The sequence below is a fragment of the Euleptes europaea genome, chromosome 10 (genome assembly GCF_029931775.1).
Source record: "Euleptes europaea isolate rEulEur1 chromosome 10, rEulEur1.hap1, whole genome shotgun sequence".
Lineage (NCBI taxonomy): Eukaryota > Metazoa > Chordata > Lepidosauria > Squamata > Sphaerodactylidae > Euleptes > Euleptes europaea.
Genome location: NC_079321.1, coordinates 20,159,359 through 20,173,409, shown reverse-complemented (window position 1 = coordinate 20,173,409; position 14,051 = coordinate 20,159,359). Strand labels below are relative to the sequence as shown.

Below are 14,051 nucleotides of genomic sequence, written 5' to 3'. Positions count from 1 at the left end.
AGGTGGCATGAAATTGCGCCCAGATACCAGGTGATTTTGACCTACTTTTCCCTTCCTCCACCACCCTGCACACTTTCAGATCTATGCAGTTTATATTTAAAATTGCAGGTGTTGTCTATAATATTGGTTGCATGTCGCACAGGTTTGTAGACGCATGCCCTGGTTAGTGGTTAGAGTATTGCTTATAATGGGCTTAATCATGCTTACCTTGATGCAGGGTTGAGCCCTGACCAAGAGAGACAGTTTAGGCTGGTGATTGGTCTGTTGGCGGGTTTTGAAAGAACCACTTTGTGGTAGGATGATAATCCAAGGACTGTTGAATGCTTTACATCAGGGATGTCAAACATAAGGGCCGCGGGCCGAATCTGGCCTGTTGTGAGCTCTTATCTGGCCCACAAGCCAACTGAGGCAGTCACCCTCCCCAGTCCCTTAACATATTTTGAAATTGAAGTAAACTGGGCCATCAAGTCTCAGCTGACTCATGGTGACCCCATGAGGTTGCACCTTGTTGGGTTTTTAAGGTAAGAAAGGAGCAGAGGTTGTTTGCCATTGCCTTCTTCACAGCGACCGCTGTCTTCCTTGGTGGTCTCCCATCCAAGTACCGACCATGGCCAACCCTGCTTAGGTGTAGGTTGCTGGGTGTCTGTTGATGATGTTTTATTTTGATGTTTGTTGGGATATCTTACTATCTTATATTTTTAAGATTTTGTGTGTTTTATCGTTGAGTGGATTGTTCATTGAACTGCTTTGAGCCGCCTAAGCCCTGTGACCCAGGGGAGGGATGGGTACAAGTCTAAAATGAAATAAAAGTAATGTGAAACCTTCCAGGTTTTGACAAGATTGGGCTAGGCTGGGCTCTTAGTAGTAATAGTGGTAGTAATGGAGGAGGAGGAGTCGGTTTTTATATGCCAACTTTGTGTACCACTTAAGGAAGAAGCAAACCGGCTTACAATCACCTTTCCTTCCCCTCCCCACAATACACTCTGTGAGGTAGGTGGGGCTGAGAGAGCGTGACTAGCCCAAGGTCACCCAGCTGGCTTCATGGGTAGGAGCAGGGAAACAAATCCAGTTCACCAGATTAGCCTCCGCTGCTCATGTGGAGGAGTGGTGAAATCAAACTTGGTTCTCTAGATTAGAGTCCACCACTCCAAACCACCGCTCTTAACCACTACACCACGCCGTAGGGTTGCTACAGAATTTAATGTAGAGCCCACTACTACAGAGCTATTAATTCTTCTCTGGAATAATGAGTTAAAAATTGGTGCTGTCATACTGAAGATATATTTGTATTTTGCTTCCTCTGCTAGGGTTGATTCCCACAACCCATTTCTCATCCTGGCTTTCCTTGGAACTCATTTGCATGGCCCAAAAAATATGAACTGGTTATCAGCAGTTTCTAGGAAAGTGGAAACACTGCAGCTGTGGAAACTATTACTGATCCTGTCCATGACTAATTAGCTCGTGTAGTTCAGCTGCATGAAGAATTGCATGAAATTTAGTTATTTACTTACTTTATTTTACAGCCTGCCTTTCTCTCTGAGACTTGAGGTGGATTGCACGATGTAAAACAATACAATCAAATAGCATGAGAGATCCAACAGTGCAACAAGGTTACAAAAATTAGAAGCAATGCAAAAAATAAAAGTATCAGACATTATGTCAGACACTGCAAAAAAAGACCTTACAAAAGTAGAAAGCAGTGCAGTTACAGCAAGATAGTACATATGGTAACAGTGGCACAGACTTACCAATCACCTTCCCTTTATAAAAGTGCCATTATACTTTAGCCCTATTCCCTTTATAAAAATGCCCTCCTGAACAATTTTGTATGCTTTTTGCAGGATGAAAAGGACTTGGCCTGCTGTGGTTTCCAAGTTACATTTGAGCATGAAAAGTGCTGCTTATTGAGTAGCATGACATTGAAGTGTAGATTTTGACTGCAGAAATGCAAAAAGCTAGGTAAATACAATCCTGGAGCCGCATCTCTTTCACATATGCAATGCACATTTTGGTAACTTGGAAGAACAATTGAATTTCCACTAAACTGTGTAGACTTCAACTGGGGAAAAAAATATTTTAAAACTTATTACAAAGGTGCAGGCAGAAGTTCAAAGGCTGCAGGTGTCTGGTAGTTCAGTCTTATGCAGAGTTGCTCTGGTCTAAGCCCACAGATTTCAATGGTTTAGATCCTATACCTTTGCCCTGTGCACGCCTCTATCCGGGTGCTGAGGAGGCAGACTTTTGCTGTGGAACTTGCTTTTGTTGACACTAGCCATTTGAACACATGAAGCTGCCTCATACTGAATCAGACCCTTGGTCCATCAAATGTCAGTATTGTCTACTCAGACCAGCAGCAGCTCTCCAGCGTTTCAGGCAGGGGTCTTTCACATCACCTACCTGCCTAATCCCTTTAACTGGAGATGCCAGGAATTGAACCTGGGACCTTCTGCATGCCAAGCAGATCCTCTACCACTGAGCCACGGCCCCTCCAATCTGTGCACTCCTGATGTTTTTCAGTGAACCCCAAAATGCCTAGTGTGAGAGGAAGCAAACTCCGCAGTGGAAAACTGCCTCTCCAGTGACCAGAGAGAAGTGTTAGCAGAGCAAAAGGTATAGGATTCAAACCAATTGAGTTCAGACTGAGTAATTCTGCGTAGGAGTGTGTTGTAAATCACAAGTGTAAGATCAGGATCCACTTGTCTTACAGTACTGCATGGTTTTCTGGCCATCTCAGCTGATCCCTGAGGTCACCGTCCTTTTCAAGAAGAAGGCCTAGAGCTTCCGTGGGGCGATGAAAATATAAAGGGAATTCTTTTTGCACATTCTCAAACATAGGAAAACTGCTTCTGCCTCCGCTTAATACACGTTTTCCTGAAACTGATTTTTTCAGGCCTTGTCTCCTGGTTTTATTTGTCTTCCTTGCACTGAATTGGGTGGAAATTGCTTTGTTTTAAATCCAACCTGAGGAAAGAAGCAAAAATCCAGCAGCAAATGGAGCGTAGTTATTAGTGGTGCTCCGCTGAACCAGAATGAACATGAAGTACTCTTGCTTCAGTTCATTATCTACAACAAGCAGTCATAATTCTTCTAGCTTGAAGCTCTTGCATTACTATACCTCTTGCTGTCTTCTCTTATGTACTGTCAGTATGGCGGGGTTTTAGCAGTCTGTTAGCTGTTCAGATCGGAGAGAGTCTTCGGCGTCTGCAGGGGATTTTGAGGATTGTGTGCACACAACTACTCGTCCTTGGGCATGGTGGTTGCATGTGATACGGGACGCGCATTGAACTCATGTATTTCTGTCCAGGACTGCCTGTGTGTGAGAATTTTGTTATTGTATGAAATGCTGAGTGGTACATTTTGCCTTGCATTCAGTCTTGGAGGAAATAGGGAAGATGTGTTGAGAGCTGCTGCAGTAATTGAGACAGCAGTCCACCCTGTAGAAGTTACAGGAACAAAACAATTAACTATAGCGCTCCTCTGATATAGCATTCAGTTTGAGCGAAGCATAGCATGCCTTTGTTTACCTGAATTGAATTGTAAACTGGACAAAATAGGATTATCTCTTTAAAGAGGATGTCAAGGCTACCCCTGCTAAACATCCTGGCCTGTGTTATAGTAATAGTTCCTAGGAGGAGCTGGACAGGGCAGGCGTTTCAGTTGCGGTACCTTATCGGTCACTGGAAGTTTTCTTGGGCTAAGGCAGGGGTCCTCAGCGTGGTGCCCACAGGTGCCACAGTGCCCGCCAACACCTTTTCTGCTGCCCACCAAGTGTTTTTAGGAAGAGGGATAAGTCTTTTGCTCATCAAGGCTTCTAATTGACTACTGGAGATTTGACTGTTCAGACTTTTTAAAATGTTGATTTGAATCTCCACTGTGTCACTGAAGTTAAGCTGTGGCAATCATTTTGTGGCTGGCTCCGCCTCCTGTGGCAGCCATTTTGTGGCTGCTCCCACTATGCTTTGTCAGAATTCCAAATGTGCCCACAGACTCAAAAAAGTTGGGGACCCAGTCGGCAAAGGCAACAAAAAAAAGAATCAACTAATCGTCCTTTTTTGGAATGTTTCTGCTTATTGTTTGAAAAAAAATATGATGTTTTCTGCACTCAATGTGCTACCTATGGGTAAGGCACCAAGGGCCCATCACAACAACTTAGGAACAATCATGCATTTTGCAGTAAGTTTGGGAAGACCTTAGAATTTGATTTTTTTTAAACCCTCTGTGCTAGCTCTAAAAGTGCCGTTCAAGTCTTATGTTAGATGCTGTAACCTGGCGCCACTGGTTTGGCCACACATGTCTTCACAGAACGTTGCTAATTACTATGGCTTAAGAGTTGCCTGGATTAAATATATGTTTTTCCACTGCTAATTTCAACGGTACATCTTCCCCAGCTTGTCATCAGCTGGTCACATAACAGTAATTTTGACCTCTCAAACACTCTTCATTGCATTGCTCCTCATATTAACATGTTAGGAATTTTAAATTCTTGTGTCGCATCAAGCTCTCCTGCCAGGAATAGCTTCAAATTGGACCCTGTCGTTCAATAACTGTAATTATTGCCACAATTGCGGTATAAGTACATGCAGGGTGGAATGGATTGCTTTACACAGGGTAAAAAGCTATTAGATGTAGGATCATGGGGCAGACACAACCTTGAGGTTAGAAGCCTCTTAAAAGAAGCATATAGTACAGCTAAATGAAATCGGCTCAAATGTATAAAAGTGTCTGAAACAACATATGGTCTCTGAGCTGTACGCGGCATATCATGTATTCCAACATGAAGGATTAATGTCTTGTATAAAGTATTAGCCTGAGCTAGGGTATCTTAATAGTAAATGCAGCCAGAATGCTTCCTGCTGTTCCTAATTGCTTTCCCCCCTAGTATTAGAACTTCTAAGAGAGGCAATTGGCTTCCCTTCCTGCTAGCCATAATCTTCTGTGTGCACACATTTTAAATTTGTGTAGTTCTTTGAGTACCGTTTATAGCAGGGCTGCAAAAAAAAGGTTCACAAACTTACCTGGATAAATGATTAGAGAATGTGGTCTGTACTGCTGTGTACAGCTTATTGTAAGTAGGAGCCTATTATGTAATTTTTGTATTGCTTAATATGTCATGTTAATACTTATGCTACGCTTCAGTTCTTTTGGGCGGTTCCAGACTTCTAAAATCCTAATGCATTGGTTATTGCATGTCCCATTTTATTGATTGTACTGACTCAATATTTGTAACCCGCCTTGAGTCCCTGTGAGAAAGGCGGATTATAAATACTGTAAATTAAAAAAAATGCGGAAGGATGCATTTAAAAAATAAGTGCCACATTAACATCAGTGATACACACATGTAAATTAGTGTACATAGTAAGGCCAGAGGTTGTCTTTACCTCTGGTGTGAGCAAATAACATCTTGAATGTGGTGAGTCTTTGTCTAAATCCATTTAGGATTATGAGAAGCTGTGTTCCACCATCGTTCACAGCTAACTTTGGTGACTGGCACGAATATGGGTTATTTCCATGTTTGTGTACTTCCTCCTGTCTGGTATGGAGTACGATTGAAAGCTTTCTGGTTTCGGAAGCCCTTAATTTGTGGAGCAGTCCACAATCTGGGCTGGTTGGCATCCCCCTACCTATCCACACCACAAATTGTGATTCTAGTCCACACGTCAACCCCAGTTTACAATTCAAGTTTGTGTTGAGGAAACCAACCCCTGTTTTTATCTGAAGAAATCCTGAATGCGGCGTTGTCTGAATGCAGCTGAAACCTTAAAAACCAAGACTCTAGTTTGGATATTTCCGCAGGCTACTTGTGCACAGAAAAGTCCTGTTTAACACCATTTTCCCTTCCCCTTTCCTCAACCTCAAGCTAGGGATGCCTGTCCACTAAGCAACTTTGAAGTTATTTCTTGATCTTATTTCAAGGTTCCAGATCTGTTCTTTTATATTAGTTGCCGCCATGTCAAGAAACTCCACTCTCGCAGGTCTCAACTTAGACTTGCAAAGGTCTTGCTGCTGGACTACACTCAAGCCTGGGAGTAGTTTTTGGCTGATAAGTCCAATTCCGTTAAAATCTATCTGAACTCCTGTGGTTAAACCATCATGACTGGTTATGTTTCAAAATCACTGTTGGCAAAATCTGTGTGGTTGTGTTGGCTTTAAAAAGGTGATTTGATGATGACAGAGAAATGCTAAAGATGCCTTTCCCCCCCCCTCTTTTACAGAACGGTTCGCGTATGGCTGAAGAGAGACAATGGTCAGTATTGGCCTAGCATATACCATACAATGCCATGTAAGTATTTATTTCCTGCAAGCTGGGGTCCTATGAGAAGTTGTTGGGGGGGGCAGTTTGAAAATCCAGCTCCGACCCAAGATCTCCCCCTCCACGGTTTTCTAGATTATCAGGGTTGAGCAGCTTCAAGTCTCTTCTCCCCCCTTTTAACTGACAGCTGTTCTCAACATTCCCTCCCTACTGGAGCATGTTTAGTACTCATCACACTGGATATTTAGGATTTTTCTGTGCATTCATCTAGAGGTCCCCAATTAGATAGATACCCATCTTCTCTGTGGGTGTTCCAGTTATGTGGCTTTTTATCATGAAAACAGGCAGGCCAGTTTAATATTACATATGGTGATGATCTGCCTTCCCCCTCCTCAGTCTTCACTGCCACTTTTTGTGGCACAGAGCTTAGCATACTATGTAAATCCATTATGCATGTTGGCTGCGGCTCTGGGTTGGGTTCTTGCAAAGTGCTTCCAGGGCTGACTGTCCCATTAGGTGCACCTAGGTAATCCCCTAGGGCACCAGAGGTGGAGGGGCACCAAAACTAGCCCTGTCACTTCCCTACTCCTCTGTGTGCAGCAACTGGCAGTGCCAAGTGATGCCCCTGGCCCCAGTGAGTGGCCTGCGACGAGGTTGTGCCTTCCTTCCCCCCATGGGGTGGGTGGGCTGGGCCCTGAGCAGTCTGAGGGGCCACGGTGCGGACATTTGCATACGGTGCCAAAAGTCTTTGGGCTCACCTTGAGTGCTTCTTGCCAAGATCCAGAAGAGGAACACTGAGCCTTGGTAGGACTGGAAAAGCGGGAGGGTGACTCCCAGGCCTTGAAACAGTTCTTTCTTCTCCATGGCTTATTTTGGGGGGTGGGGAGAATCCAAGCAGTGCTTAACTTGGTAGTGGCAAGTTAAGGGAAAGGGTCTATGAAAGAACTGTAAATGGTTAAACAGACCTTAATCAAGCATTTTACTCCCATGGTCATGCACTTTGTCCTCTGGCTGGGTTTTTAAAATGCTGGGTTTTAATTAACAAGTTTTCATGTTTTATGTTTCATTCTTTAAGCCGTCTCAAGCAGGTTCCCTGGAGAGTCAGTATTATAAACATGTTCTAAATAAATAAATCTGAGGCCCTTACCGCATTTCAGGTTAGGAAAAACAGTAGGGTGGAAGACCTGAGCACGTGCTGGTCCCAGTCCAAATCGGGGAAGCACAGAACGCACCTCTCCGCCTGACCCTGGGATGTCCCCAGTTAGGCTCTGAATAAGAAATGCCAAATTGAGCAGAATTTGCACTCAGAAGTTGAGTTTTCTTGGCATGTTCCAAGCAAAATAGGTCTTGAAATTTAGATGTGGTGGGTGAGAATAAACAGGTGGTTCTTCTTTTTTTAAGCTTTATATGAGGAAATAGTAGAATTGGTTGTATTCCAGTGGAACAGGAGTACCATTTGTAACCACCTCCTAAAATATATCCATAGTCTCTGTATTTTACATTGAAGGAAGACCTGAGGAGGAGAGGGGGCAGAAAAATTGCTTGGCATTCTGCTGTCTCAGCCTGTTCAAAAGAAGGGAATCTGTGTGTGACGTGGACCCTGGTTAGCATTACCTCCCACATCAAAGAGTATTGTACAGTTGTCGCATGTTCTCCCACCTGCTTATATTCGGCTGGAAGGTTATGTGTCAAAGTCAACCTATTACATACTACAAAAGCATCTCTTGACCGAGCCAACCTGATTCGTAATGTCAGAAAGCTCTGGGTTTCGTCAACTTCTCATGACGTGCATTTGGGCCAAAATACACTCTTGCGTGGACAGTCTTACGGTTCTTTCCTTCGATGCAGGCCTGTAAGCTTTAGTTAATATACCAGTTGAAACAATTAAAGCTTTAGTTGTAGAGTAATCGAGGGGGAAATTTTAGTTGGTGGGATGAGACTGAGGGTACATTTCTGGATGTCTGTGCACACTCCTCTTTGTGCTGGTTTGATGAAAAAAGAAATACAATGGGTAGGTTGTATTCAGATGAAGCAGGTCATCTTTACCTTCAGAGCACCCCTGCGCGCTCCATAGTTTTCATTTTTAAAAAAGGCAATTGAAACCACTCAGCTAAGGTAAAGGTCCCCTGTGCAAGCACCGGGTCATTCTTGACCCATGGGGTGACGTCACATCCCGACGTTTCCTAGGCAGACTTTGTTTATGGGGTGGTTTGCCAGTGCCTTCCCCAGTCGTCTACACTGTACCCCCAGCAAGCTGAGTATGTAAGCACTTGTTAGTCCTGACAGTCCAATAGCCACACCAAGAGACAGATAGTCCAGAAGAGTTGGTTTATTGGTATAGGTATGCAGAGCTTAGGGATCGAAAGGCAGGAACGAAAGGAGATGGGGGAGCACTTGGTTATATGGAGAATTACAGACACCGTACAGTCATATCATGATAATACAGGCAGTTGGGGGTACCAGGCTCTCACGGGCTTCAGACCCTGGGAAGGAAGGCAAAGCAAAGCCAGCTGGCGGCTGCACTGATAAACGGCCTTGAAGCCCGAGTCGAAACAAGGAATGCAAAGTCAACCTGACAGAGTACTCATTTTACCGACCTCGGAAGGATGGAAGGCTGAGTCAACCTTGAGCCGGCTACCTGAAACCGACTTCTGTGGGGATCGAACTCAGGTCGTGAGCAGAACTTGGACTGCAGTACTGCAGCTTACCACTATGCGCCACGGGGCTCCTAACATCCATGCTAATACATCATTTAACTGTGGATCTTGCATAATGTTGATGGGATTTACATTTGTTCACATTTTAAAATGATTTTTGGTGTAGGGTGTTAGTCTGCTATGGGATTTCCTGTTCTTCAGATTCCCCAACATGTTAACGCTATCCCTGTCTCCCTACAATAAGAGGTAACTCTTTGTCACATTTTGAGTGACTCTTTTCAATCCTTGCTTTTAAAAACGCACAGAGGTTTTAGTAATAATAAGTTTATCGTTAAATAGAATAAATGAAAAGCTGGACGAGTGGCCGGTGGAAGCCCTTCCCTTACTTGCAAGACTTAATTATAAGCAGATTTTATGTATTCATCTGTGTTGCTGCATATGATAATCTGTGAATTGGCCCTTAGAAATTGAATTTCAGAAGCAAACACCAGTTAGGGCTGCTGCAGTATTCTGACATAAACCTATCAACGTATCAGTGTAGATGCAATTGCCCGAGAATGCTGGAAATTCTGCTTTAAGCACCAAGGTTGGTGTCCAGCCCTCATGATTAAAAAGGCAATCCTAAAATAGGACTGTACTGTGTTCCCCAAACATATCCCACTGGCTGCTCCATGCGCAGTCTGCAGCATGTATAATAGGCTGTAAGATCAGAGAAGGGACGCATGTCAGTCATTTAACCCGAGTACTTCTTAACGAGTAATTGAATTGTGGAATTCACTTTCAGAGGTCATAGAGATGGTCACGAACATAGATGATTTTAACAGGAGATTAGACACATTCATAGAGGATCAGTCCTGCAGTGGCTGCTGTCCATGGTGACTAAAGGGAACCTCCAGAGGCAGAAAACCTCTATATATCAGCACATTGAGACAGCATCAAGGGGAAGGCTCTCTCCCCTGTTTGTCGGTCCTCCAGGGCAACTGGATGGCTGCTTAGTTGCGGGATTACCGGTAGATGGATCCCTGGTCTGCTCCAGCCACACTCTTCTTATATTCAATACTCTTATGAGAGACAGTAAGCTGAAGAGACCTAACATGGCAGAGTCTGAGAGAGAGTCGGATGATTAAAATGGGGAATGTGTAGGCTCTTAAATGTGGGAGGCTGAACACCAGTGACTGCAAACTTTTTTGTGGAGTTCAGATGAGCAGGTGGTTTCGAGTATGAAAGGGAGTAATATAATGGAGGGAACAATGGCATTTGATGGTGGCGTTGAGGAAATTGTAATATCTTGAATGAGTTAATAACTCATGCATTTTACAAGCAAGGCTGGAAATTAAATAAAAAAAAACTAATTCAAGTCGACTTGGATCGCATTAATAGAATTCTCTCAGTTTAAGCAGAAACACCTTAGAAGTGACAACTTGCTGGAACTTATCAAGGACTGTGCTGGCCTTGGTGTGTTGCCAGCATCTTTGCAATGCTTGCTGATCCAGTCCCATCACCCGCTGTGGGATGATTAAGAAAAACAGATTAACCCTATTCCTACAACACTTCCAGCACTTAAATGCTACACTGCATATGGAAATAATTTAAAGTTCCAATAATTCGGTTACTGTTCTAAAGGGAAATTCCTCAAAAGCAGAAAATGGGGGGAAACAGTTTCCTCCCCAATATAGCTGCATCGTGAAACTGTTCTTTAACTGAATTCTGCGGATGTTGATTTTTTTTTTTTAATGGTGCGTTGCACATAACAGTTTTAAGAGCATGGGATGCACACATCCAAACGCAATGTCCAAATTTTGTAGCTGCATTGTGTAAGGTACTTTGTCCAGGTTCTGCAGTCTGTGGTTTGTAATCATTCGTTACACAAGCACACCCTAGGGGCACCTTCTGATTTTACTTCTCTGCTGGTTATTTACTTGTGTGGTATCCAGTAGCCTTGATTCCAAGTCATTCTCTTGTTGGGTGGAGATCACATTTCCCTGGAACTGGAAAGACATGGGCCCCTTTCAGATTAGCGTTCTAAACCGGATGTCATCTGTTGTTGGCCCTTGTCTGAGCAAAACAATATAGAGATGGGCGTTCATACAGCTGATTTCAATCCATGAGCCATCTTTAAAGCACTCTGGCCAGTTCAAACAGTGCCTCTATTCCCCCCCCCCGCCTTTTTTGGCGGTGTGTTCTTTTTCGCCTTTTTTCTTTAAGTTCTGAGATTTGTGCTATAGCACCAATATTGGGGCGTGTTGGATTGCTATGGTGCTATAGCACTCATCTTAGAACGTAAAAAAAAAGCTGGAACACACCACCAAAAAAGGGGGCAGGCGGGGGGGAATAGCTGTCCTTTTAGAAGTGCTCCAGGCAGTTCAGATGGCACACTGGAGTGATTCGGATGTGCAAGGAAGAACTGAAAACGGGAGAAAGCAGTTTTCATAAAAAGTGGCAGAGTCCTATGATGCTGATGAGATGCAAGCAGCTTTGTCTGAACAGGTAAAAAAAATCTGTTAGCAGCCAGGAGCCAAACCCGCTGTGTCTGAATTGACACAAAAATTCCATTAGCGACTCGCTGCTCGATCAGATTATAAGGGCACTTTGAAAGGGCTCGTTATTTGTCCCTGAAGGGACAGTCCCCACATGCTTGGCTAGCACCTTCATTGAAACTAGAAGTTGTATCGAATGTCACACAGGACACTTTCACACAGCCCAAATAATGCACTTTCGATCCACTTTCAATCCACTTTGAAGGTAGATTTTACTGTGTGAACTGGCCAAATCCACTTGCAAATTATCATTAAGGTACAGTGAAAGTGGATTGAAAGTGCATTATTTGGGCTGTGTGAAAGTGTGTGTATATCAGAAGATTCTATTGAATAGTGTATCTCTTCCATACAACAGCCTATTGTTTCGTTATCAAATTTACATATTATTTTGACACTGCTTTTACATTTTAAAAGTTGTCTTTAGACAAATCTCACTGAAGCCATTGGTGACACATGTTTGTCTAAGCCGGGCGGCCCCAACCTTGTAGGGCCCACAGATACTTTTGGAATTTGGGGGAAATGGTAGCAGCATCGCTACAAAATGGCTGCCGTAGGAGCAAAGCTAATTTCAAAATATTGGGAGGTTCCCAAAAACACTGGCCCGGTTCCAAGCCACGTGTTGTTTTACACATCTAGTGTTTTACATTAGAGGTAGCCATGGTGAGCTGGATATTCAGAGGTGTGAGCTTCTACCCTCACTTCCACGTTACCCTTGCCACCACCTCCAGTCAAAAACTGGAGCATCTAATGTTCCCTCGTTGTGTCCAAGCATCTTTAAATACACCATGGCAAGCCACATGTGGCCAGTAGGACTTATAAACCCTCAGACCCTTGAAGGTGCCATAAAATGTGACATATCTGTGTTGATAAGATTTCTCAGCAAATCACGCTGATTCTTTAACTCCACTCTTAGTTTGATTATGAAGGGAATTTTTGATTGATGCTGAAGGTGGGGTGACTTCGCAGTGGAGTAGTTTCTACTGATCTCAGACTTCCTGTGTGTGTGCGCGTGTGTGTGTGTGTGTGAAGGGGATGGTGGGGCTTTCCCTGTGGATGGTGTGTTGTGGGGACACATGTTTATTTTTGCACACTGAGCCCACAACAGATAGTGATAAAAGCCACAGGGGGGAGCATATTTTTCTTGTACTAACCGCACATATAGGAGCCCCGTGGCGCAGAGTGGTAAGCTGCAGTACTGCAGTCCAAGCTCTGCTCACGACCTGAGTTCGATCCCAACGGAAGTCGGTTTCAGGTAGCCGCCTCAAGGTTGACTCAGCCTTCCATCCTTCTGAAGTCGGTCAAACGAGTACCCAGCTTGCTGGGGGTAAAGGGAAGATGACTGGGGAAGGCACTGGCAAACCACCCCGTAAACAAAGTCTGCCTAGGAAACGTCGGGATGTGACTTCACCCCATGGATCAGGAATGACCCGATGCTTGCACAGGGGACCTTTACCTTTTTAACTGCATGTAGAAATAAACTGTCAGTTCCTAACCCTGCCTCAATACTTGAGATGTAAGCCATGACACAGAGATTTCCTCAAGGAGTGCCAGACTGAATGTAGCTTGCTGTTTGTGTAGAGGGAAGCAACAAATCTCCCATGAGCGAGTTTTATAGAGAGCTTTTTAATCTTTTATTGTTGAAGATAAGATTGTTTACGTTTGCGAGGGCATAAAAATAGAGTTCTTGAATTGATTTTGGCTTTTTAAGAGCCTGCTGTTGCGGGACAGTTATATTGAGGTGATTTAAAACATTTGAGTAAACACAATAAAACAAGATAAATATTCTTAGTAGAAAGCAGCTCGTTCTATGCAGTCCTGTGTGTTCGCATACTGTAAATGTTGCCAGATTCCCAGCACTGTTAGGGTCCATTTTATAGACAGGTTATTTTAGACCACTGTTACTTCGTTGATGGACCCAGGCTAGCTTCTGTGGGCCAAAATGGCAAAGTTTCTTTACCTCTAGAATAGTGTTTAAGCATGGATGTTCATTCTCCACAGCTAACCCATTAAATAAAAGTGAAGATGATGAAAGAATCGATTTAATGAAAGCAGGTGATCAGTCAGTCAGTTACCACAAAACTTGCTTGTTATTAAAACAGTAATGTAGGTGCTTCTTTCAGGGAGTATGTTGTGTGTGTATTAAGTGCCGTCAAGTTGCTTCCTACTTACGGCAACCCTATGGATCAGTGTCCTCCAAAACGTCCTATCCTTAAGAGCCTTGCTCAGATCTTGCAAATCGAGGGCCATGGTTTCCTTTAGGAGTATGTTACAGAAAAATAAAAAGCTACCACATTATTTTAAAGCCACCTTTGTGGTTTTTTTTCTTACTGCAGTAGCAGGCCAGAACCAAGTATCCTTAAAAATGTGCCTTTACCCACCGTTGCAAATTGGCTGCAGTTGAATAAACAACTAAACCTGTAAAGATACCAATTTCAATTGATTAAAGCCTGCAGACTTTAAAAGGCAATCCCAGGAGGGAGTGTAACTAAATGGCAGGGTGTGCTTTACCTGCTCTTGCTAAGGGAATACACACAGCCTGTCAAACTATAATGTAGGGTATATTGCTTTACTACAGTAGTACAGCTACTGTAGTTCTTCAGTGAAACA

General features: G+C 43.6%; 1 protein-coding gene across 1 annotated transcript in view; it reads left to right on the top strand.

Annotated features, from left to right (window-relative positions):
- WDFY2 (WD repeat and FYVE domain containing 2) overlaps nt 1-14,051 on the top strand; it is a 61,297-nt gene that overhangs the window by 21,778 nt on the left and 25,468 nt on the right. Inside the window, exon 2 of the mRNA XM_056856438.1 lies at nt 6,213-6,280. Within this exon, the coding sequence (XP_056712416.1) occupies nt 6,213-6,280 (68 nt within the window). The remainder of the gene's footprint in view (nt 1-6,212; nt 6,281-14,051) is intronic.